Source organism: Myodes glareolus, chromosome 9, assembly GCF_982192425.1.
Source record: "Myodes glareolus chromosome 9, mMyoGla1.1, whole genome shotgun sequence".
In the NCBI taxonomy this organism is placed as follows: Eukaryota; Metazoa; Chordata; class Mammalia; order Rodentia; family Cricetidae; genus Myodes; species Myodes glareolus.
Window position 1 is genome coordinate 15,315,035 of NC_142034.1, and position 27,135 is coordinate 15,342,169.

General features: G+C 48.0%; 1 protein-coding gene across 1 annotated transcript in view; it reads left to right on the plus strand.

The window, feature by feature from the left end:
* Positions 1-27,135, plus strand: part of Pitpnc1 (phosphatidylinositol transfer protein cytoplasmic 1) — a 270,776-nt gene that overhangs the window by 199,791 nt on the left and 43,850 nt on the right. Inside the window, exon 6 of the mRNA XM_085695972.2 lies at positions 21,321-21,416. Coding sequence (XP_085552098.1) covers positions 21,321-21,416 — 96 coding nt within the window. The remainder of the gene's footprint in view (positions 1-21,320; positions 21,417-27,135) is intronic.

Below are 27,135 nucleotides of genomic sequence, written 5' to 3' on the forward strand. Positions count from 1 at the left end.
TCAAAAAAAAAAAAAAAGAAAGAAAGAAGGAAAAAGGTGGGGGGGCAGAGAGGAAGCTCACTATAGGTGGTCTCACTTCTTTTGAGAGGAGAGGTGTGTGTGTGTGTGTGTGTGTGTGTGTGTCCCAAGCCACACAATTAATAAATTGACAAAACTGGGGCCATAGTTCTTATGGTTTTATATCCTTTCCACATTCAACCTCATATGCCCAGAAGCAGGTCCCGTGATTGGAGTCGATGTTGGCGGCTATTCTCAGAGAAAAATGTTTTCTGCCTTAACACAGAACGATTGGGTTTACGGAACGGTGGGCGGTAGGCAATAAATGAGGGGATTGATCAGCGGTCTGGTTGGAAAGCCTTCTGTGTGTAAGTCAGGAACACTGGGCTTGAGAGGAATGGGGAAGGAGAGAGAGGGGTTTCAGCACATCTGGGAGAAGCGTGCTCGCTTCCCAAATCCCTAGTGCGTCACTGATCTGGGTTCTTGTTAAGATGGGTAACTGCTTTTCGTGTTCCAATGGTTGTGCTGGGGATTGAGCCCAGAACCTGACATAGGTGGGCACCTGCTCTTTCTTCATCTCTGAAGTCTTTTCCAAAGACTTGATTGATTGATTGATTGATTGATTGATTGATTGATTACTTCATTAATCGGGGGTCATTTCACATCACAGTCAGAGGACAGAGGTCAGAGGACAGCATCCAGGAGGCAGTGCTCTCCTTTCACCCATGTGGGCCCCTGGAATTGAACTCAGGTTGCCTGGCTTTGCAGCAAGCCCCTTTATCCTCTGAGCCATTTCACTGACCATTTTATTTAGATTCGAGAGGGGGTCTCTAGCTCTGTCTTGGCTCAGGCTTCTTATGTAGGCAAGGATGGCTTTGAACTTCTGATCCTCCTGCCTCTGCTTCGTGGGTGCCTTTCAGGCCTGTGCCACCGTACCCGGTTTTATGCGGTGCTGGGGATCAGCTGTTAGGTGAGCATTCTAATAACTGAGCTACATCCCCTGCCCCCCCGAAGGCACTGTAAGAACCACATCTAACTCAGCTCTCTGGGGGAGGTTTGGAAGTGTGGCCACCCCTGGGAGATAGGTGTTGAGTAAGGGTCCTTTGCCCAGAAGACCATCTCCATGTCAGAGAGACATTTTTTAAAGCCGGGCCTCATAATGGAAACCCTGCTGCAACCTGCTGTCTGCAAGAGTGATATTAAACTGGCCCAGAGCCAAGTGCATGGCGTGGAGCCAGCGGGGAGAGATTAGTATTGCAAGTAAGATCGTAGGCTTGGGGCCAGGAGAGGTGGTGTCCTCCCTCACACACACACACACACACACACACACACACACACACACACACACACACACACACTTTTCATTAAAAAATAATAATCAAAAGTGGAAAAGGTCGGATGAGCAAAGCTGCAAACAAATTCCTGCTGAGCATCTCTCACCTCTCACCCAGGCTGTGCTCCTGAGATAGCTACGCAGGCAAACAGGCCGCTGCCCGTCTGGAAACTTGACCATGGCTTGACCTTAAGATGGTCTCCGTAAGAACCCTTCCGACCTGCCCCACATTGCTATTCCCCATCAGCACAGGGAAATAATATCCAGCCAGGCCCATTCCCACTTAGAGTGGGAGAGACTGTCTGTGGAGTCAGACTGGCTTCCTGCATCCTGCTGCTTCCAGGGAGGCGCATGCAGTTGTTGTTGGCTGTGGCATCTCTTCCCTGGTGCGGGTGCATCATCTCTGCATGCAGTAAGGCCTGTGTGTGTGTGTGTGTGTGTGTGTGTGTGTGTTTGTTCACGTGCATGTGAGAGTGCACATATGTAAAGCCCAGAAGTCAGCATCAGATATCTTCCAAAGCCACTTTCCATGTTATTTTTTAGATTTATTTACTCTCATTTTATGTGTATGGGCATTTTGCCTGCATGTATATATGTGCATCGTGTCCATACCCAAAGAGGCCAAAAGAGGGCGTCTACACCCCCTGGAGCTGGAGTTACAGACATAGACCTTGTGAGCTGCCTTGTGGGTGCTGGGAATCCAACCAGATCCTCTGGAACAGCATGGCCAGAACCACTGAGACATCCCCCAAGCCCCATCTCCATCTTATTTCTGAAACACTCTAAGGCAGTGGTTTTCAAGCTTCCTAATGCTGCGACCCTTTAATACAGTTCCTCATGTTGTGGGGATCCCCCCACAACATAAAACTATTTCATTGCTACTGTTATGAATCATAATGTAAATACCTGACATTCAGGATATTGATGTGCAACCCTTGTGAAAGGGTCATTCAACACCCAAAGTGGTCATGACCCACAGATTGAGAACTGCTGCTCTAACTGAACCTGAAGCTCACTGATTTGGATAGCGTTAGCTGGTCAGTGGCTCTAGGGATCTCCATGTTCCCCCACTCACTCTGCTGGCATTGCCAACATACATCACTGTGCCTGCTGGCATTACCAACATACCTCACTGTGCCTGCTGGCCTTACTGACAGGCACCACTGCCTGACTTTTTAGGTGGTGAGGATTTGAACTCGGATCCTTGGGCCTGCATAGCAAACATTTCACACACTATGCCCTCTCGTCAGCCCAAGACTCTGCTTCCCTCACAGTCCGTGTAGCCCTCTGAGAGTCCAGGAGAGGAGTCAGCTCGCCAAGTTATATTGTGCAGTGGAGGCAGCAGAAATCCCACGATGCTGTAGCCCCACCATTCCAGGCACACAGTGCCGACTGCCAATAACCTGAACCTCAGTGTGGGCAGGGGTCTCTGTTCCAAACAGCTCTCAGAGACCGGATGGTGTACCCAGAAATCCTGCTTTCCCCACACCAGCATAATATATGCTATGAGGAGACTGTCCAGCTCACTCTTTGCAAAACCCTCACAGCTTCCAAAAGTCTACAAGAAGCATCAAGGCCATTTCGGAGCCTCCAATGTTAGACCTTTTTCCTACTCACTTTGTCTCTGCCTCTCTGTAAATATTTACATATTATTTTTTCCCCTAGAACCATTTGAGAGTAAGTTTCAAGCACAATGACCCTTCACCCTTGACTACGTCAGTGTGTGTCCTAGGAACAAGGACTTTCCTTTACGTAACCGTGGTGCAATGATTAAAGCCTGCAAGCTTGTCATTGACACAGCAGTACACTCTGATATTTACACAGGCATATTAACATTTTGCCAATTGTCCCAATAACTTTGTTTTGTCTATTTGAGCCAGGGTTTCATGTAGCCCAGGCTGTCCTTATACTCTGTATAGCTGAGGCTAGCCTTAAACGCCTGACTCTCCTTTCACCAGCCTCCAAGTATTACAGGTATACCCCCCCCCAGGCCCTGCTATTTCAGTAAACACCTTCACTATTGGTCTTTGGTCCATGACTTCATGTTGCCTCCAGTTGAGACTTCCTTGTGACACTCCTTTGGTTTGAAGCGATTTTTCTGTGTTTCTGAAAAACACTCATTCTGGGGGATGTCACTCGCTGTCTGGTTTCCTCCTTGTGTCTCATGATCAGATTCTCACCACGCCCCTTCTGCAGGAATTCTGTGGTAGTACCACGTGGTCTTTATGAACTTTCTCGATGTCCTTTCCTGGACATGGATGGCATCCCCGAGGCCTCCGCTGGTCTCCTTTGGTTTTCCATGTGATATTGCTGGTACTGGGGCCAGTGGGAGGGCTCACTGCCAGCCAAGGCTCCAGCTGTTGTTAGGAAATCACCCTGAGGACGAGCAGGAAGAATCCTGAGGCCCTGCTGGCCCCTAGCCTGGCCTCTAACTCCTGCAGAGCTCTGACATAGCCTTCGTGCATGCAATCTTAGCAGATGGGCTGAGCTCTCACAAAGTGACTCCTGAGTGGACCCTAGGGAAACTGAGGCAGGAAGAGCATTTGAGCCCATGAGTGTGTGATCTGCTGAAGGAATTTAGTGAGATCCTACTCAATAATAATAATAACCAACCATGAGCAGGGGGATGCAACTCAACTGAAAGAATGCCCACCATTGGTCCATCCCAAGTACTGCACAAGCTGGGTGCAGTGGTACACACCTGTAATCCCAGCGTTCATGTGGAGGGAGGAGAACCGAAGTTCTGGGGCTCCTCTGCTATGTAGTATAAATTTAAGGCCAGCTTGAGCTAAGTGAGACCTTGGGTTTGGGGGGCACGGGGAAGAAGAAGAGGAGAGGGAGGAAGAAAACTAAACAAAAACAGGCTAAAATCACCCGATTCAAGTTTGTCTTTTGCCCCTAATTTGTGTAACATCCCTTGGATGGTCTAACCTTAAACAGTCTCCTGTCCTGGGTCGATGCGGTAACTCACTGGTAGTGAACTTACCTGGGTTTGATCCTCAGCCCCGTGAGGGCATCCTACCTCTCCCTTCAGACAGCTGTGGCCCTTGTTAAGGCTTAAGATTCTTCTCAGTGACGCCTCTCAATCAACCCATCTTCACACAGCCGCCAGAGAGGCAAGAAGTCTGACAAGACCCCAGGTCTGACCGTCTCGTGGTCACTTCCATTGCCGGATGCAATTGTATGATCTGGCCATGACTTTCCTGTGTGTTATACATTCCTGGGATATCTAGTGGTTCTAGAAGCTTCAGCATGAGCATCAGCTGGACACTTGTTAGACTCTCAGTCCTCACCCCATAGCCACTGAATCAGAACCTGTGTTTGAACAAACAGCATCCACTGGGGTGTTTTATGTACTCATTAGAGCAAGGGATTCACTAATAGAACACACTAGAAGGGCATGCCCTAGGTAATGAATGCCAGTCATCCCTCAGACTGTGGTCCTTGCTCCTAAGCATGACTCTTAAACTACCCTCCCTAGACACGAGATTCAGCCCTAAAATTCAATTTGAAGTCGTTGGGTTTTCCCCCCTAATATTCATGAATGAAGAACCTGGCTGGGAGATCTCGGTCTGAATCCTACCTTTTTCTCACATACAATTTTTTTCTAAATTTTGACATCTGCTGCTACTTGTTGGCTCATGAGACATCACCTGCTAGCAGATAAAAAAGAAGGGAAAAAAATTCAGCTACCAGCAAACATGCTCATTTAAGACTCAGGCTTTGAATGCGGCGTTTGGAGGCAGCATGGTGGCTCAGCAGGAAAAGGCACTCGCTGCCAAGCCTGACGATCTGCGTTCAGTCCCCAGAACCCACCCGGCAGAAGGAGAGAGCCAATCTCTGAAGGTTATTCTCTGGCCCCTACACAGATGCCTTAACAGGTGCTCACCCATACGCATACACATTCAGATACAAAGCTAAGTAACTGTTAAGTAAAAAAAAAAAAAACAAACAAAACTATAGACCCATCATACTATATAACAGTTCAGTTCAGCAAGAAAAAAAAAACCCACAAAAATTCTTTTTTTTTTTTTTTTTGGCAAGGTCCTTCCATGTAGCCCAGGCCAGCCTACTATTAAGCTTGCATTTACATGCCAGATACTAAAAGATTGAGGGTCTGAGGGATGCTCGAATGGGTGAGAGACATCAGCTGTCTGGCATGGTCCCAGCGTGCTTCTAGGACTGGGTTCTTAATGGAGCTCCTGCCACAGCTATTTTCTACTGGGACCCTTGTTCAGACTTGCAGAATTCCGCAAAATGAAAGATTTCTTGTCACCTGTGAAGTGTCGCTCACCTCCCGTGTTCAGACTTTACACTGTATCCCCCAGGTTAGTAGATGTGGGGTTCTGCCAAGGGTCGTCCGTGCCTGCATCTCAGTGATCGTACAGTTGATTAGCGTGTGTGAGGCCCAATCTGCAGTGCTATCTTTAAAAAAAAAAATCATCATCACCATCACAAGAACAGACTGGAGAAGTTGCTCAACAGTTAAAAGTATGTGCTGCTCTTCCAGAGGACCCAGGTTTGGTTTCCAGCACCCACATCCGGTAACTCACAACTGTCTCTGCCTCTAACTCCAGTTTCATGGTATCTGACTCCCTCTCCTGGCCTCTATGAGCACTGCACTCACATGTCCATACACAGAAATGCACATAACTAAAAATAAAATCTTTTAATCCCGACACTCAGGAGACAAAGGCAGGCAGATCTCTGAGTTCAAGGCCAGGCTGTTCTACAAAGTGAGTTTCAGGACAGCCAGGACTACTCAGAGAAACTCTGTCTCAAAAAAACTAAAAATAATACTTCTAATAATAATAGTAAAATCTTTTTAATGTTTAAATTAAGAAATGAAATAAATTAAATTTTAAAATTAGAATAAAAATCACAATGAGGCTGGTTCTTCTTCCTACAATTGACCTTATTCCAAAACTTAAGAAACAATAGATATTTGTTCAGCCTTTCTTGGAGTGCTAGTGATATATGACCTCCTGATTTAACAAGAGTAACATCAGCCAAGACAAACCATCAAGTAGAGGCGATGTTCTCCTGGCAATTCCACCAGTTAGATGTTAGTGCCTCTGGGAGCCCAAGAATCCAGTTACGGCCAAATGTTACTCATCCTCCATGATTCATGATTACATATTACCGCTTTACTAAAATGTTCAATAAGAGTCACTGTGATCTTGAGAGATGAATTGGTGTGTGCCAGACACATCTGAAGTGGAAAGAACCTCAGGGCAAATGAGGGGCAGGAGTCAGAACATAGAAGTCGAGCCAGTGCACAGTGCCTGGAAAGGAGCAAGATGGGCCTAGGCGGAGCCAGGAGGAGGGAACGGGAGATCTTGCAGGCAGAGGAGCTGATGATGAGGCAGACACCCTAAGCCTGTAACCTTGAGTCCTGTTGGGGACCCGGCCAAGCTCCTTCATACCCATTGTCTATACAGATCTTGACAGGTTAGCAACCGCTTCCCGATGATGAAATGACCCAAAGGACTTCCTAAAGCTCCCTGACTCCTGAGACTTTCAGATCAGAACCAGATACTTTCATTTTTCATTCCTGAGCTCTGATCTTCTTACCATAAGCTGATATGTTCTAACAACACTTAGTTTATTGGGAAGAAAATTCATGGGTAGCTGAATAGGTGGATGTGCAGATGGATGGATGGATGGATGGATGGATGGATGGATGGATGGATGGATGGAGCAAGCAATCATGGAGAGATGGTGGTGAGTAGATAGATGGTTGAGTGTGGACATCAGAAAAAGGAGTCCCTTGGTTGTCCCTATGAGGAATATTGGAGGGCCTGCAGTGTAAACAGATGGTACAATACAGAGACCATGGCATACATACAGCGTTAGTGCCCGACATGAGGGGAGAAGGAGAAAGGCACGAGAGAGCACGGGACGGCATCCAGGTCCTCATCTTGGATGATTTGACAACCACAAAGATAACCAGGCTAAAACCTTAGAGACGGGGTTTGACGTGGAAACATGAAGAATATAGGCCTCAGTGTGTTCATTTACGTCCAACCAGAGAAGGGCATTGTCACGTGACTAGATCTGGACGTCAGGAAAAGTGTCTGCTGTGTCCAAAAGGCTTAGTATGTCATTAGTAATCGAACACTGATTGATTACAGATGTTCAGTATCATCTTGTAGGTACCATGCGGAATTATCATGGGCTTGGAATCAATGGCAGAGCACTTGCCTAGCGTTTATGAGACCCCCACATTCTGTCCTAGCACCAGAGAGAGAGAAGGAGAGAGAAACACTCTTATGATAAAAAACAACCTTCTATTCCCCTGGGAAGAGAAAGAAAGTGTGTGTGTGGGGGGGGAGCTGTTCCTTGGAGTTGACGCCACACTCAACCCAAAGCTGGTTTACATAGAGGACTGGAGAGCAGAGAGGAGGCAGTGGGCAGGTGCCTCCCCCTGCCCCACACTGTGGAAAACCAAAGTGAACAGATGCCGCCAAGGGCCTGTGGCCTCACCGGATCATGGCCTTGGCAAGAACGCTAGACACTGACCTCCTCATCACCTGCTGGGCCAAGCCTATCTTCCTTCCTTCTTGCCAAGGCTGGCAAGCTCCTTCTAGAGGCTTCCACAGCTGTCTGGGGTGGGGACAAACGGACTTCAGCCAAGGTACTTCACGTGGTTCCTGACTTTGTCTCTGGAGGGATTTCGCAGCCCATCTACATCAAACAAAACACAGCCTACCAGAAAAATGTAACAGTTTGTTCCTTAGTTTTGTTTTTTCTGACAGTAGATGCAATCTTTTATGATTCTTAAGTGGTTTGGGGCTGGTGCCCAGTGCATTGTTTTGCCCTGAGAGGCTCGGCAGGAGTGAGCCGGATGGAGGCACAGGCCCTGAGGTACCTCAGGACACTCACTTGGCGAACGACAGAAGGGAAACTCTCCAGAGAGCCAGGCTGTAGGCTTCTTCCCTTTGCCGACTCTCACTTGGTGACCCCAGCCAGACCCCAGCGACACCATCTGTCCCCTGTACTTGATTCTCTTCCCGAAAGGCTGAGTGGAGAAACACATACCCGTAATTACCATGTGTTGCTAACTCTCCCTCTTCATGCAGAACACTCGTTGTGTGGGCTTTAAAAAAAATAAAAATAAAACAAAAAACCTTGAGGGAACCAGGGGGACCAAAGTCACCTCCAGCAGACAAACGCCAAACAGGGAGGCCGGTGGAGGCCAGGCCAGCCGGGGCCTGCCAGCAGTTCCAGGCTTGATATCAATTTGTCAACTTGAGAGAAAACCAGTTGTTCCCGCTCCCAGAGACCACCTTGTGAACGAAATAAGAAAGAACTGGGGAAATTGGAGCTATTTTAAGCACAGTTTCGGAGATTTATTTTTGGACCCATTATTGATCCTACTGCAGGGAAACCATACACCAGTCCCTGCGCCAGTACCCACACCTGCCCACGGGAGGTGCTGGCCCCTCTCCTAGGCCCATCTGTGCCCAAGGAGGGGGGGTTGCTCCCAGGCTGCCCTCTGTGCCAAAACCAGAATAACTTCTGAAAAGACCTTGTTACAGCTACCCTGGGAACTGAAACTTAGGAGCTTTTTTCCCCCCTCACCTTTAAAAGCCTTTTTAGTTAATGAATCCAGCTGTAGCTTTGTGGCCCTAATGGATGGCTGTACTTCTCTGCCTCCCCATAATCAGTGGCCACCGCCTAGAGCACCTGATTAGGACATTGTGGTGGTATTTTGTTATTCTTCGCATGCCCCCACCCCGCCGCCCTGTCCACGCCCCTACCTCCACCCCCAACAACTTCTTTCTGTGTTTGTCGCTGCGTGTTGCTTTGAGTTGCTTTGCGCCTTCTCCACCGTTACATTAGCCTTGCTCGGGCGAGCCTGGGGATCGCCAGGTCCCGGCTGGAAATAGTTGACTGCCCTCGTATTTCACACGAGTGCCTTTTAGACTCGAACCCTGGATTCAAAGTGTCCCTTCCCTCAAAGGCCACACTGCTGTGAACTCTCTACCATGCAAACCTCTTTCTCCTGTCTCCGCCTTACCACTTTACCCAGCATCCTTTGCTCTTTGATCTCATTGTCCCCATTCTACCCTTTCTGTTGAACCTCACCAAGGAGCCACAGCCCTGGGTTATTCCTGTCCCTGCATCTCGCCGACCAATTGTGCTCATCGGGTTTCTGTCTGTTGTTGTAAAGTTGTGTAACCTTTGAGGTAGGTGGCAAAAGGAAAGACCACACGTGTACCCTGGGGGCTCTCGGAAGCTCGTGTTTGGCCACTGAGAACAAAGTCTAGTGGCCTTTGCTGACAAGTGCTCAGGGTGGTGAGCACCATCGTGGTCTGGATATGAAGAAAGGGATCTTGTGAGTCAAGGACTGTGGAGTTTGCTAGACTGCCTGCCGTACAACTCTCTCCAGCCAGGAGGCAGAGTGCACTGTGATGGAGGTCAGGGATTGAACTCAGGGTGCCGCGGGGCTCCTCCCAGCTTCTAGCAGCGCGCCACCCATTCCTTGACTGTGGCTGCATCCCTCCAGACTCTGCCTCTCTCTATACCATGTTTTCCTCTGGTACCAACTACTCTTTGTCTTCTTCATGCCTACATCCCCACCCCTTCTTTTAAGGATGCTCACCATCGTAAGAGCATCAACTATTACATCTTTAAGGTCCCTGTTTCCGGGTGAGGTCTTTCTTGAGCCTCCTGATAGGCATGAGTTGAGGAAGGGACACTATCCACTCTGCTACAGGAACACTGCTAGCTGTGTTGGAGGAAGAATTAGCAGACACCACACAACCCAGGAATCCCACTCCTGTGTTTCAACCATGTAAAACCCCGTCCACGGATGCCTTTAGCGACTCTCTCTGCTCAGAGAAGTGGATAAACATCATCTGCACAATAGAAAACAATTCAACATTTAAAAAGGCATGGATATCGAGATGCTAGGCATTGGGAAGGGTCTGGCGTCTGGAGGGTGCTATCGGTCTCCAGAGCTGAATTCTCTGAGTTTCCAGTTGCCTGGTTTCTCTGTCTTCTATGAAGGGCTTGGGGTCAAAGGCAGGGTTCTTACAAGTGCTAGGCAAGCACAGTACCAAGTCCTCCATTCCTGTTGAGACTCTTGCAAATCCGCAGTCACAGGATGGAGAACATGTCTGTGGCTTCCAGAGCTGGAGTAGGTAGAGGATATGCTATGAGGCTGTATCTTGGTATAATGGGAGATTTTAACAGCTATGGAGATGACAAGAGCCCCATCCGTACACACACACACACACACACACACAAAACACACACACCACAAAAATACCTATATAAAACTGGTAATCCTGGGAGCTGAAGATGACAAGAACCTCATCCGTATATATATATATATATATCTGCTGCCCTTTTCTGACCTCCAAGGACATTTGCACTCACACGCACATATCCGTACTCAGACACACACACATAATTTTTAAAATATTAAAAACAAATCTTTAAAATGGCTATCTGGCCGGGTTCAATTCCTAGCACCCACATGGCAGCTCACAACTATCTGTACCTCCAAGATCTGACACCCTCACACAGACATACATGCAGGCAAAAGCATCAATGCAAATAAAAAAATAAACAAAGACAAACAAAAAATTTTTAAAAAAAGATTATATAAAAAAAACATAGGTCATTGTATTCTACTGAAAGCACTGGATCTTATGAACACTTGAGGTATTGTTGTTTGCCTAGTTTTAGTTTTTGTTGTTGATGTTTGTTTTTCTTTTGTGTGAGACAAGATCTCATGTAACCCAGGCTATAAATTCTTATTTAGTTTGAGGATTCAAAAAGTAGCAAAGGATGGTCTTGAACTTCAGATCTTCTTGACTCCAGCTCCCCAGTGCTGGGACCATGGCACCTGCTTTGTGTGGTGCTGGGGTTGGAACTTGGGGCCTTGTGCTCACTAGGTGAGCACTCTACCATAGGAGCTACATCCTCAGCCCCAATTTCTAAACTTTTGTCTATCTAGTCCTCAACAAACTGAAGGGCTAAGATACCTACACCCTTTAGGATGCCCTGTTAATCCTTCTTATGCTTGACTGTAGTTTTCTAATTATTTTTTTAAGAAAGTTTAGTTCCTCAGAAATACTTTTTGTGGCCGGGCAGTGGTGGTGCACACCTTTAATCCCAATACTGGGGAGGCAGAGGCAGGAGGATCTCTGTGAATTCAAGGCCGGCTTGGTCTACAAAAGCTAGTTCCAGGACGGGCACCAAAGCTACAGAGAGAAATAAAAATCAAACAAACAAAACAACAAAGCAGAAATACTTTTAGTGATAAACGACAGAAGAGAACAGCTCTGGGAGGTATGTGGTCTCATCCAGGAAGGGGCAGACTCCACCGTGTGTCTCCCTGTACTCAAACTGAGAATGTCCCAGCGATGGCAGAACACACTTATAATTCCAGCACTGAAGAGACAGCAGAGGTAGGATCATGAATTCAGGTCAGGGCCCAGTTTGACTGTTAACAAGAGTCTGTCTAGGGGTGAGGACAGAGATTAGCATAAGAACTGTGGCTTTCAGTGGCAGAGCATTTGTCCAGCCTCTACAAGGCTCTGGATTCTGTCAGAAATACCTCTGGCAAATTTCTCCTAAAATCCAGCTTGCAAGCCATCTTGGGCTGAGGGCTGTAATTTAGTCAAACTGTTACAAAAAAAAAAAAAATGGTTGTTCAATGACTGATATAAGAATCAAAACCCAGGTGGCCCTGGCACACGTCTTTCATCCCAGCACGTGGGAGGCAGAGGCAGGCAGAGCTCTGATTTTGAGGCCAGCCTGGTCTACAGAACAAGTTCCAAGACAGCCGAGGCTACACAGGAGACCCTGTCTCAGGGCAGCCTCCCAATCTGAACCTTCCCTCCTGTGGTTTAAGATGTGGGAGTTCTTTTCTGCTGCTTCTTCCCTTCCCAAGCCCCTTCCCCACTGTGGGAATCCTCGCTTGGGGCTCAGCAGGCCATGAAGAGAGAGAGCAGCCATCTTGTTCCACTTGGCATTTCCTGTCTGGTTTGGGCTGTACCTCCCCACCTAGGACTCCTGTCCTACGGGAGTGGAAGCCTGACACTTCCCCTCCCCTCTCCACCTCCTAATTCAGCAGCCCCTTCCCCAGTGGAGTGTTAACCCATAGTAGCTTCTCAGGCCTGATTCCACAGGGATTAATAGTGGTGCCGTTCTCTGGCCCCTCAGGAGTGAATGCCCTCACGTGACCAGCACACGTGACCAACATACACAACAGTGCTGTTCCATCCCCACACTCCCGGCTCCTTCCTGGATCCTGTAGCAGCACAGCCTAGAAGTGTAGTCTAATCCCAAGGACAGGTTTCAGAGAGCTCTGGCTTTTGAAGCCCCTCCTCACTAAGTCTGTAGCTCTTCTCCAAGGCCACCCCAGAGTGGTAGGGGTGTGTCTAGCCAACACTGTGACACTCTGGGCCTGGTCCCTCAGGACCCCCCAGAAAGGAAACCTTACGTGGAGAAGAGATTTTTTTTTCTCATGTTTTATAGCATGCTAATACTGTGCAATAATCCTAAACTTCTGCCAACCCACTAGGATTGACAGCAGTTCGCTGGGTTTTTAATACTCCCAACCCAGTGAAATGATAAATATTTAAGGCAATGATTATATCACTACCAGAATTCTAATTACACAATGTATATGTATATTAAAATGTTATACTGGCCTCATAAATGTATATGGTTATTATCTTCAATTAATTTTTTTTTTTTTTTAGAAAATGCTGGCTCTAGGAGTAAAACATTATTACAACATGCAGGAGGTGCTGAGTTTACACACACACACACACTCACTTATAAACATTATATATATACATATGTATTTATATATAATATACTAAACATTTAAGAAATAGTTAAAGGTAATTTATATGCTCTAAAGAGAAACCAGAGTATTAAACAGTTAGAATTTAGACACAGGACTGAGCATGTATCCTAGCTGGGAGAGTGCTTGCCTAGCCTATATTATGGCTTGAGCTTTGTCCTCAGTCTCAGGTATCATGGTGCAGGCTTGCAATCCCAGCCCTGGAGAGCATCAGAAGTTCCAGATCATCCTCAACCACCTACATTGTAAGTTCAAATCCAGTCTGGGCTCCAAGGGACTGTGTGTTTTAAAAAAACAACAGTGACAAAAAATGCAAACAGAAAGTCCCTCAAACCTACCACCCTGGACGGTGGCTGAGCTGTTGGTGAAATCGAGGACAATAGAAGCAGACAGGTGCCACCCCTTGGCAGCCCCTTGTCGCTTCCCCACTGGGACAGTATCTCTCAGATTCTCTCGGGATTGAGCCCCTTACCTTCAAGTCTCTTTGCTGCTCCCTGCTGGCCTTGGAAAACTGTTTTCCCTTCCCCCTAACCAAAGGCCTAATGATGCTGTCCACCAGAGCCCTCTCTAGAGAAAGGCTGCCGTTTACCCAGCATTCCAGGCAATCCACCAGCCTTAATACCCCAAAGCCTGGGGCCAGTGGAACGTTTGATGAGGATTAAATAAAAGCCGCTCGCCTCTGACTGCCCTGCCAGATGGGGTTCTGAGTCTACTCCAAGACCAAGGTCAGCTCAAGAGCGAGGCTGGGGCCATTGCTTCCCCTGGGACTCCGAGCCCCAGCAGTCAGTTCTCCAGGGCACCGTAGCTTAGCAGTTGTGCGTTAGAACCTGGAGACTCCGGGCCATACCGTGCAGCAGCCTCCCATGGGTCACAAAGGAGGAAACTCTTGACCTAATTTGAGCACCATACTGTAGGCTCGGCACCACATGGAACTCCATCTTTGGGCGTCTCCAGCCGCAGCTTCACTCTGGTGTGCACACCCCCTCACACAGACAGAACACGGTAAACAGAATTTTGAAATGGCAGAGGAGTGGTTGAAGCCAAGCACTAACTCCCCAGAATTGTCCCCTGACCTCCACACATGTGTCTGGCACATGTACCCGATCGCATGCTAAGACTTACACAAAACAATGCTTTAAGGGCAGTCAAAATATATTGTCTTAGGTGTCACAAAGAACACAGGAATATATATGCATATATCATTTATATACATGGACTCTGCATGTATGTAATGATTGTGTAGTTTGGTGTTCTTGTGGGCCTGCTAACATGGCAACAGGAGCTGTCTCTGACCCTCTTGCCTGCTTTGGGGACCCTTTTCCTCCTACTGTGTTGCCTCGTCCAGCCTTGATATGAGGGGATGCGCCTAGTCTTATTGTAACTTGATATGCCATGTTTGGTTGATATCACTGGGAGGTTTGCCTTTTTCTAAAGGGAGATGGAAGAGGAGTCAATCTGGGGAAAGGGTAGATGGCAGGGATTGGCAGGAATTGGGGGAGACTAGGAGGAGAGGAGTGGGGGGAACTGTGGTCAGATATAATGTAGGAGAGAAGAATAAAATTTAAAAAAAAAACTAGCCACTGGATGAAAGCTCACATCCGGTTTATAGAGCATAGATATGACTGGAATGCATGTAACACCTGCAGTGGGCACAGTTTAAATCTGCTCTTAAATTGGGCGCCGTGGCACACATCTTTAATCCCAGCACTCTGGAGGCAGAGACAGGTGGCTCTCTGTGAGTTTAAGGCCAGCCTGGTCTGCAGAGTGAGTACCAGGACAGCCAGGGACACACAGAGAGACCCTGTCTCAAAAAATAAACAAACAAACAAATAAAACAACAAAAGTCTCCCAAACCCCAGAGCAGGACTTGCAAAGGGCATCACCACGCAGAGTTTAAGTGCAGGTGCGGATATACTTGGTCTTTATCCCTGTCTTCTGAGCAGCTTCTCCGTTTCTTCGTATCACAGCGATCCTTTCTGAATTTATTTGATTTTCTAATAATTTTGTTTTTCCTAATTCGAGATGAGGTTTTACATGACCAAAATAAAGACTGTTGTCTGTGGGAAGGGTCATAGGATCACATGGTAAGGATGTTCATAGACTCTGGTGTGAATCTTTCCCCTGTAGACGCAGGACAAAGTCTTGGTTCAATTCCCTGCTTAGAACAGGCTTTGAGGTGTGAGGGAAATATGATGGAGGTGAGGCCAGAAGGCTTAGTTACCTATAAGCAAGCAAACACTATGGGTTTTCAGTCTCCACTCCTCCGAAGGACTGTGCCCATGGGGCTCGGATCTCACTCAATATAATATTTTAACTAATTCAGGGTTTTCTTTGCTCCACTACTTTCACCATCAACCAGAATGTGCTCTGCGCTACAGGTTGGGAACCCAGTGTTGAAATACTTGTGTAGGGCGCCGCTGTGACAGTCCTGTGACATCTGCAGGCTCTTGAGGGAGAGTGTCGGGAGGTGAATTGTACCCTAATTACAACATCCGTTTTTCTGACAACTATAAAGCCTTTATCAAACTGTTACTCTATTGAAGCACTGAATTTAGGGAAAACCGAACCTATATTCATGGTCTCGGGTCCCTCATGTTTGACTTCAGGATAAAGTAACTCTTAATGGCAATATATATAGAGAAGAACGCTTTAGTTTGCTTGAGGGTGCAGATTTTGCAGATGCTGCGCCATTTATGTACGCAACTGAGTCATCTTTGAGGTTTGGTATGGCAGGAAGGGCAGCTACAATTGGATAACGTGGATCACGCGCTCTGTTGCGTCATTTGACTGGCTCTTGTTTTAAATCTCATCTTCTAAAAATTCTGAGTCCCCTAAGACCTTATCTTACACGTCCGAGAGGCCCACTGTGGAACATACGTGGTGGGGGTTATTGAACCTTTACCAGTCCTCTGAAGGATTGTCTCTTCTGACTGACCTGTTCGAGCTAGCTCCAGGACAGGCTCCAAAGCTACATAGAAACCTTGTCTCGAAAAACCAAAAAGGAAAGAAAGTAGCCAGGCAGTGGTGGTACACACCTTTTAATCCCAGCACTTGAGAGGCAGAGGCAAGCAGATATCTGAGTTTGAGGCCAACCTGCTCTACAGAGCGAGTTTCAAGACAGCCAAGGGTTTGCAGACCATTTCCCATAGGCTGCAACCACCATCCACGCTCCCCCTCCAAAAAAATCAAACTCAAGAAATAAAACAAGACTTTTGCAATAAATGCAAAAGTCTAGGAAGATGGCCCTATTCGAGGAGAAATCCAGAGTGCCAGGGACAGGACACATTCCGTGGTGATGAACAAACATCAATAGAGAGGAACCCAGAGCATCCTCCTCTGTCAGGACCGTGTGACACAAAGTAGCTGATCACACCGATCATCCTCAGCTCCTTGGCCATTCCCCCACAGTGAGATTTGCAAACTTGAGGTCCCCCCCCCAGCTTCTTGCTTTTCATTGCTGAAAATGTTCGTATATAGATTATTTCAGCTCTGTTTAAGGGTCTTCCCTAAAGACAAATTCTCAAAGAGCACATTTCCTAAAGTGATGTGTGTGTATGCATGTTGGTGTATGTGCACACACGTGTGAGCAGGTGTTTACATGTATGCACAGACATGCAGAGGCCAGAGGTCAGCATTGGATATCTTCCTCAACTGCTCTCTGACCCGTTCTTTAGACTTACTGACTACATAGGAGCTTCTCCTAAAACCTTAAACACTAGAAAAGACACTGTCCTTGGGACCTGGCTCTCTGTTACCTCATCCCTGAAAGTGCTGACCTCACGTGATTTCCTGTGTTTGGGCACTAGAAACCTACCTGTATGTGTTGACTGCAAAGCAGAAGTCACGCAGACTTCCCCGCATTTGGTATTTCAGGGACTTTGACACAAACTAAACATCTTGTTAACCAAAGAGACCAGAGATTGTACAACGGTTGCTCCTAATAGAACACCTGAGCCACTGAACCGGAGATAGATGAACACGGAGTCTTAAGGGCGTGCTCGGCAGTGGCTAGGTTTTATGAGTAGCCAGAAGAGAGTCAGACTCCAGGGTCATCTTTCCAGAAAGAAGCAGGAAGCACTTCGGGCTGGTGAGATGGTGGTGAGAAGGCGGACTTTTCTTCATGGCGGAGCCTCACTGGAGAGCCGGGAGCCACGCCCTCCGAGCTGAACGTCGTTGGCACTGACTATATGACCTTACGCTTTGGAACCTTTATTATCTGAAAACCGGGGCTAATAATAGAGTTTTGCTCATGCCAGCTCTCCCTAGGTTCGCAGTCTGTTCATTTCCTTCTTCTTCAGCACGTTCTTTATTCCGCCTCGAGTTTTGGGAAGTAGCCTTGGTAACTTTCCAAGGGCGGGCGTCCAGCCGTCCCTGTCCTCGAAGCCAGCCACGCCCTGTATGCAAGGAGCTTATCAGCTGGGGCGCAGCAGAAGAAGAAAGCGTAGTCGTTTGGACAGGAGGAACATACGATCAGGAGTTACAAATATCTAGTAGAAGCGACTTCCAAGACGGGACGAGAACATAAAGGTTACTCTAGAGCTAAGAAAGAAATGCCCACGGAGGGGCAAACTTGGAAAGGGCCCTCTCTCCATGACACCTCTGGAAAAGGTGTGGCTGTCACCCCCAAGATGGCAGAGGAGTTCCCCAGCTGGGTGCCAGGCACTGAACAACAGAAAGTCTTCTGGGGCACAGGCAAGGTGAGGGTAGAGGCCAGGTGTGCCAAGGGAGTTGGCCCACACTACCAGTGCAAGGCTGAAGCGCGCACAGTGCCCGCCTCAGGAGGGCCAGAGAGAAGTGGTTCCTGGGCCCGCTGCCAGGACTGCAAGGTCATTGAGTAGCTGCCCTCCAGGCACACAGCAGGGCAGAACAGCATCTCTTTCCACAGACTGCGCATACCTTCCAGGACCCAAGCCCGAAAGAGGCTAACCTTTCCCCAGTAGTCTCCCTAGATCGCCCTCTATGGGCAAGCTTTAGTAGTACATGCTCTAGAGGAGAAATGCCCACAGGGTCCTCTCCTTCGAGCTGTGAAGCGATAATGTGGTGTGTTGGTGGTTCTTTCTTAGGTTTTAATTGCAGTTGTGGAATTGGTTCAGTCACTAAAGTACTTGCCACACAAGCAAGAGGACCCGAGTTTACATTCGCAGCACTCCTGTAAAAATCAGGTGTGACGGCACCCTTTTGTAATCCCAGTATTCGGGTGGGGTGGCAGATATAGGAGGGTCCCTGGAGCACACTGACCAGCCAATAGCCAAATGGATGAGATCCAGGTTCAGTGATAGACCCTGCTTCGGAAGATAAGGTTGAAGGGCCGGGAAGATGGCTCAGGGGGTAAAAGCACCTGCTTTGCAAGCATGAGGATCTGAGTTCAAATCCCCAGCACCCAAGTAATTAGGCAAGTGTGGTCATATGCTCCTGTAACTCCAGCTGTGTGGGGGTCTGGACATAGGAGGCTCACCAGAGCTTGTAGACTACCAGTCTAGGGCCAGGATCAGTGAAAGACCCTGTCTCAAGGGAATAAGGCCAAGAGTGACAGAGCTGGATACATGGCATCCTCCACAAGATACGCATACCCTCACAGCACACACACACACACACACACAAACACACACACACGCCAACCTAATCTTTTTTAAAAAAATAGTAAAGTTGATGAAAGAAGACACCTGATATCAATATCTGGCTCTCTCTCTCTCTCTCTCTCTCTCTCTCTCTCTCTCTCTCTGTGTGTGTGTGTGTGTGTGTGAGAGAGAGAGAGAGAGAGAGAGAGAGAGAGAGAGAGAGAGAGATTGTATAATTAATAAGTTAAAATCACACAGCTTGCCAGTGGCTCTCTTAACACCTGCCTACTTCCCTTTCTTTGAATACCGTACATTACACCAATAAATGTCAAACCTCTTTGCTTCTCTTGTAATTTACTGTCTAGAAAGCCCCATCCCCTCAGGAGTTCTATTCTGTCTTCCTTTTCCTCCTGGTTTACACTTGAGAACGAGTGAGAGGCCGACTCTGACTCCCACAATCCTTCATTTCATAACTGATTTTTTTTTCCCACCCAGACCCTATTGGTTTGCCCACTGTCTGTTTTGTTTTAAGGCAGTCCATCTGTCCATCCCAGACAGTAGGAGTGCCCAGAAGCGTGGGACTGCAAGAGGCAGTAGGAGGAGCTGGGTTCATCTAAAAAGCCACGCTTTCTAAACCTTTGAGGAATGTGCCACAGGCATCTCAGGGCAGGTTGGAAGTTCGTGTCACCTGACCCGTCAGACCTCTCAACTTATTAGAAGAGTAGACAGTGGGGGGCCTGAGGACACGGCTCGTTAGGTAAAATGCTTACTGATTCCCAGCACCGACATAAAAAGCTTGTGTCTGGTGGCATGGAATGCTGGGAGGCATGGAAACGGGAGGATCACAGCGGCTCACCAGACAGCCTGTCAAACTCCAGATTCAGCGAGATGCCCTGTTTCAAAACTAAGGAGAGAGTGACAGAGGGATTCTGTCTTCCACACTTCACGTATGACCACTTACATTTACACCAGAAAGGAGGAAGAAGGAAAGAAAAGAGACAGGCGATAGAGCAAACAGCAGGCTTGGCAGAGAGTTTCTGATTGACCACCGGGCTAAAACGCTCACCTGTCAGGTGAAGAGCCCTCCCACACTGCACCTCTGAAGGGTATAGTCTTAGCAACAATGGTGCACCGACACAATGTTGGTAGGCATCTGCCGTCGTATTCTTACGAAATACCCCATCCTCTGTGGCAGAGTTCAGGGGGATCAGTGGTCATGGATGAGCCCCTGCAGTGAGGTGGGGTGCATCCTCCAAAGATAACATGACTTTCCAAACCTCATCTGCTTCCTGTCCTTGAGAAGCTGCCTCATCACTTCAGACCAAAATATGGGTAGGTGTGTGCACACCTGCATGTGTGGTGTTCTAGGCCAAAAGAACCTAGCCAAGCTGTATGCTGTTCACATATAGATGAAATCGCACTCTCATAAAAAATGTACGTTTGAGTTGGGAATATGGCTCAACTGATAGTGTTTGCTTAGTGTACGTGAGGCCCTGGGCTCAGTTCTAAGAACCTTGTAAGACCAGGCATGGTGATGCAAGTCTGTAATCTCAATACTGGGAGGGTGGAGGCAGGAGGATCAGAAGTTCAAGGTTGTATCTGGAAGCCTGGGCAACACTGAAACCCTGTCTCAAGAAAGAAAGGGCGGGGGAAGCTGCATGTAGTAGCACACCCCTTTAGTCCCAGCACTCAGGAGGCAGAGGTAGGCAGATCTCTGTGAGTTCAAGGCCAGCCTGGTCTACATAGTGAGTTCCAGGACAGCCAGGGAAACAAAGAAACCCTGACTTTAAAAAAATAAAAAATGGCCGGTTGGTAGTGGCGGCACACACCTTTAATCCCAGCACATGTTGATCTCTGTGAGTTCGAGTTCAGCCTGTTTCTACAAATGATAGCTAACCCTAGGCAAAGGAAAGGGTTTGAGGTCTGTTTTCTCTTTGCCGGTCTCTTTTCTGCAATGAGAGCATATTTGTGAATTAAACACATAAAATAAGTTAATCAAGGGCTGGTGAGATGGCTCCGCAGGAAAGGCACTTGCTGCCAGGCCTGACAACCCGAATCAGATACCCCAGGACCCACATGGTGGAAAGAGAGCCAACTCCGGCAGCTTGTCCTCTGACCTCCCCATGGCTACCCTGGCGTGCATAAATGCACACAAATAAATAAACGCAACTAACTTTTTTTTAACTCAACGAAAAGACACACATATTTTCCTCCCCTGATCTTGGGCTGTGTCACTATTTTTTGTCCCCAGTCTCACCAGACCCTCCCAGCCTCTGCTCAGATGAGCCTGCCAAAACCCAGCAGTCTTCAATTTTTTGGAAGGCGTTTTTGGAAAAGATTTATTTCCTCATTCTTTGAACTTCTAAAAACAGCCCACTTTTTCATCTACCCCTCAGCATGCGATGACAGCTGCTACACCTGCCTCTGACGCGACAGAACCTAAGTGAGGAATAAAATCCTGTCATGATTCTCGCTCGTTCTGTGGCAGGCGAAGCTCGGGCTGTGGGGGCCACGGGAAGGCGCGCGGTGGGGTGTCATCCCGCCCCGGGCACTCGGCAAGGCTTCATCCGCTGACCTTTGATGTGCTGCTCTGTCCTTTCAGATTTTTGACAGCGAAGCCAAAGACCTGGAAAGAGAAGTGTGCTTCATCGATATCGCCTGTGACGAGATTCCAGAGCGCTACTACAAAGAGTCTGAGGTGCGTGATCCAAACAGGAGAATTACGGATGCACTCATTCATTCATTCCACACAGTATTTGTGAAGCACTTCCTATGCCTAGAATCGTCCCATCTGTCTTTGTGTTCCTTTGTTTTAGTCTTGACATCTCACAGGTTCTTTAAGGTTGGTCTTTTTTTTTTTTTATTTGACGTGAGTGTTTTCTGTCCACTAAGTGCATGCATTGCCTCCAGAAACCAAAAGAGGGCATCAGATCCCTGGGAACTATAGTTATTGGTGGTTGTGAGCTGCCATGGAGGTGCTGGAAATTGAACCCAGATCCTCTGGAAGATCAGCCAGCACTCTTACTCCCTAAACCGTCTCTCCAGTCATCTCTGGGTTCTTTAGTGCCGGACTCAGAATGAAGTCCCCAAGCCCTTCACTAAATCCCGCTGCCATTCCCAACCCCTCCCCATCCCACTCGGCAGAGGGATCCCTGGGGCTAAGCATTCAACACGCTGGCTTTTCTGAACACAGCAGCCTGTCTGTGTGAGGATGCAGACAGCATTTCATTTCTGTCTTTGGAGTTTAACATAAAGAAAATCCTCAGTCAAGCCTCAAAACTTTGATGGCTCATGTTAGCCCAGAAACATTCTCTCAAAATAGCAGGCACCTTCCCGAGAGCTTCTCTTCTCAGCTGAGAATACTTGAGCCAGAACACTTTCCCCTCCGGCTTGTCCCCTGCCAGAATCTGCCCTCTGCCTCGCCGCGCCCGCTTTATGGCACTGTTGGCACCGGTCATTATTATATCCTGTTAGTGTCTTATTAATGGCTGCTGATGGAGCTGGAGCGACCCGCTTGTAGACAGTGTCCCAACCCTGGGGTGACAACAGACGCAGGGCTATTTTTGCTGTTTAGCGACGTGCAGCCAATCATGGTATGCTTAGAATCAGGGCCCCAGACTTGTCCTTGAGCTATAACACATGGGCCTTGAAGCTCTTCCCTCGGATTCATCAAGGCTGATTGAAGATCCCGTGCATAAGCCCATTGAAAGTAAATTCCGGGCTCCTGGGATGGTTGTGCATACAGTTAAAGGTGCTTCCAGCTAAGTCTTGACGTCCTGAGTTCAGTCCCTGAGACCTGAATGATGGAAGGCGTACAGACACATTCCCACAGGTTGTCCTCTGGTCTCCATACACAGACTGTACACACACACACACACACACACACACACACACACACACACACACGCAAATAAATAAATAAGTACATAAAGAAATGTTTAAAAATGTTACAAACTGGGCTTCCTTGTACTTTAGATCTTTACCTCCCTATTGGGGGATTTGTTTGACTAGAAAAGTCTTACTTGGTTTTAGCAGATGCCTGCCTGATGCATTGCAGGCTGGACTTTGGTCCCTCAAGACTGGAAAAGGGGCCAATTAGAATCATTCTGTGCCACATGCATTCATCCAAAGGCTAAGCATACTGTTGTTATCAACTTTATGAGACCCTGCAGGCAGCCAGACCTGTGTGCTTTAAGAAAAACCAAGTTGCAGCTAAAGAGATGGCTCAGCAGTTATAAAAGCCCTGATTGCTCTTCCAGAGGACCCAGGTTCGATTCCCAGTACCCACATGTGGTGGTTAACCACTGTCTGTAACTTCAGCCTGGCACCTTCCTCTGGCCTCTATGAGCACTGCATGCACGTGTACAGACACATGCAAACAAAGTACCCAAACACATAAAATAAGTAATGATAAATCTCAAAAAGATAATTTTAAAGAAAATAAAACATAATGGTCCAGACATGTTTCTGTATGCTTGGTAAGTTGAGGCAGGAGGAGTTTGAAGGCAGCCTTGTCATTATAAATAGCCCTTGTCTCAATCACACCAGAAAAGCTGGGGGACAGAAGGGAAGCAGGAGTAGGGGGATAAATAAATAAAATGAAAAGGAATTTTGGGGGTGTTGTTAGGGTTTTTTTTATTGCATTTTGTGGCATATTGCATATACCAAAGCACACTTGTGGAGGTCAGAGAAAACTTTCTTGCCCATTTTGTTTTGTTTTTGGAGATAGGGTCTTAGCTCTGGCTTTTATTATACTTTAGTATGTATATGTACATGTGTGTGTGTGTTGGAGGACAGAGGTTGAAATCTCGTATCTTCCTTCATACCTCTTGACCTGATTTATTTTTAAGATTCATTTCTGTTGCATTTTTAAAGTGTGTGCGCGCGTGTGTGCATGTGTGATATGAGTGTATGTGACTATGGAGCCCGGAGTGTATCAGATCCGGAGCTGGAGTTAGAGGTGTATGAGAGTCATCTGACGTGGGTGCTAGGAACTGAACCCAGGTCTTCCGGAAGTGCACATAAGCACTGTGCTATCTCTCCAGCCCTCTGCCTTGACCTCTCACTGAACCTGGAGCTCACTGGTTGGCAAGTCCTCTTGTCTTCACTTCCCCAGACTGTGGCTACAGGTTGGAGTCTGCGCACCCGGCTCTTCTACGTAGGTGCTGAGGATTCCAGCTCAGGCCTTCCTGTTTGTGTGGCGAGAGTTTTACCAACTGAGCCATCTCCCCAGTCCCTGAGCCTCCTTCAAAGCTCAACTCAAACATGGCTTCCCTTCGGGGAGCTTTCCTGAGGACACCCCATACTCTACCCTGCCCCTGCAAAAAAACTACTCTCAAGGCAGTGACTTCCAGACCAGGCTACCTTCTGCTAATTGTTTTAGGTCACACTACCCATACTAGCGCATAGCCATTGCACACTCTATACATAGTTCACCAGCTCCTAACATCAGCTCCGGCCCCGGGGCTCACTCTACAGCTGTTGTAGGAGTGAGTGAAGGCCAAGGGCTTTGCTTTCCTTCCCAGCAGCAGTCATTCCTGAGCAAGTGCCATCAAAGAGGATGAATCTGTCACCGCTAAACTACCAGTTGTGAATCAGAGGTCTTTCCCCTTAACCCGAGACTTGCTGCCTTGTGGACTTTTCTTCAGTTCCTCCTTGCAGTCTCATAAGGAAGGGCGCCTGCAGATGGCGGAGTGCCAATGGGCAGAAGGTGGTGGGAGGGCTCTTTGGTTTGGGAGTTTGGGGGCTTTAGGGGGGCTTATTTCTGATGCTGAAAAATTCAGACCAGGGTCTTCTGGGGCATGCCTCTCCACCAGTGTCCCACACACTGTACCCAGGTCCAAGGAGGGGAACTGAAGTCTTCTTTCTCTTTTCCCATTCTCCTCGGGAAGCCCCTGAGCCACACGGCCAAGAATGCCTCTCTCATTAAGGTGACCAGAGCTGGCACTTTTGCTCTGTCTGGCTCCTGTCTGACAGCCAACCTTCTTGCCACCACTAACCAGGGATTCAAAGGGACATGTCAGGGACTCAGGATCAGCTGATGGCCCAGCCTAAGGCTCAATTCTCATCTTTCAGGGACCCTGTCTCCTAGCAAATCCACGGCCTGAGTGGCAGCTCCCAAACCTCCTCAACACAGGCTTCATTCTTTCTTGACTTTCTCAGCGTGTTTATGTATTTGTACACGTGTGTGTCACGTGTGTGTGGATGTCTGTGGAGGCCAGAAGAGGGCATCAGATCCCTGGAGCAGGAGATGCAGGCGGCTCTGAGCCACCTGACATGGGTACCGAGCAGCAAAAGCTCATAACCACAGAGCCACCTTTCCAGCCCGTCTGTGCTTTGGCCCATTAGAGGGGCCCTGAGAGCAGTGCCGTTGTGTTTTCCTTTTAATCAGAGCAGAGAGGTGGCTTCGGGGGTGAAGCGCCTCCTCTGCAAGAGTGAGGACCTGAGTTTGGATCCCTAGAACCCAATAAAAGTCAGATGTTCCTGTGACATAGATCTGTAACCACAAGGCCAGGGGCAGAGTCAGGCAGGTCCCCCAAACTCACTGGCCCGCCGGGAGAGACTATCAGTGAGCACCAAGCTCAGTAAGCTATAGAATATTCATGAAAGATTCCCAATGTGTTCTGCTGGTCCCACCTGTGCATGCGTGCGCACACACACACACACACACACACTAGTGTGAACTCGGAGGGTCAAAGAGAGCACCTCTATTAAGTCTTGCAGGCACAGAGACAAGGCTGTCTATGGAATTCAGAAAGTTCTTTGTGCTAAGTCACATGCCCAGACCTGCCCGTGCCAGCCGAGCAGCAAAGAGGGTGAGGATGCGCTCTATACAGTCTGTGCCCGCGATGAGGTTGATGCATGGCTCCTCGCTTCTGCCAAGACTGCCGCCCCGACTCTCTGATGCTCTGCCAAGATTTCAAGGTGAAGATGCAGGGGAGGAAAAAGGGACTGTGCAGAGGACACAAGCCAAGAGACCCATCCGTACAGCTGAGGTGGCAGTTCCAGGGGTATAAAAACCAAACCTCATTTCCAGCCTGCAGAACTGGCCCACACTGGGCAGTCTCAAAGTCAAGTTCACAGAGATCTCATATGAGGCAGATAGTGTTGGCCAATGATGCATCTGGTTCTCTTGCCTAATCATTTAGTGTGTTGATTCAGAGGCTTGACTTCCGTCATGACTGTATCCAGAGAAAATAGTACATCCAGAGAAAATAGCCTCCTCAGTGCTGCCCCTGCAGCTCCATCCCCTGTCTGTAGTGGAAGGCATGTCTTCTAAATTTTCAGATATACTTCCAGTACAAATGAGCAGGGAGAGAAAAAAAATAAATGGAATTTCCTATTCAAGAATGTGGAGGATGAGCCAGATAGAGTGGTGCATCCTCTAATCCCAAATCAGCATTTGGGAGGCAGAGGCAGCGGATCTCTGTGAGTTCAAGGCCAGCCTGGTCTACAGCGTGAGTTCCAGGACAGCCAGGGCTACATAGATAAACCCTGCTGGGGGGCGGGGGTGCTGTAGGTTTGATGGTGTTAGCAGTGGTAAGAGTTTTGTTTGTTTGTTTGGGTTTTTGTGGTTTGGTTTGGTTTCTAGATTTATTTTATGTGTATGAGTGTTTTGCCTGCATGTATGTATATTACCACATATGTACGGTGCCTGAGAAGGCTGGAAGAGGGCATTGGATTCTCTAGAACTGGAGTTATGGAGGACTGTGAGCTCCCATGTGGGTGCTGGGAACTAACCCAGGCCCTCTGCAAGAGCATCGAGTGCTCTTGACTGCTGAGCGTCTCTCCAGCTCTCTGCCACCTTTTGAGTTTGACTTTCTTGTTCCAGATGAAGGAATTTCTCTCTCTCTCTCTCTCTCTGTCATCTTTGAGAATGGAAAAGTGTTCATCTGACTGGTGGTAGAGCTTAGTCATTTTGGTGGGCTATTTTAATGTGGAATTTAAATAATGATGAAGAAAAGTTACCCAGGGCTCAGCCATGAAGAGCATTTGGTGGTCTCATAGAAGACCCAAATCCAGTCCCAACACCCACATCAGACAGACAGCTCACAAAAGCCTTTAACCCGAGCTCCTGGGAACCTGATGCCCCCATTCTGCCTTCCACAAGCACCTGCATGCATGTGCACACACACTCACGGACACACACATACACACACTCACAGATATACACACACACGCACACACAGACACACGGACACAGACACACACATTCTCTCTCTCTCTCTCTCTCTCTCTCTCACACTCACACACAGACACACGGACACAGACACACACATTCTCTCTCTCTCTCTCTCTCTCTCTCTCACACACACACACACACACACACGAAAACAAAAAGAAGAAGAAAAGAGTCACATGAGGCTGTTGTAGTAGCATGGGCCCCTTCTGTGGTACGGAGGAACGTGTGACAGGGC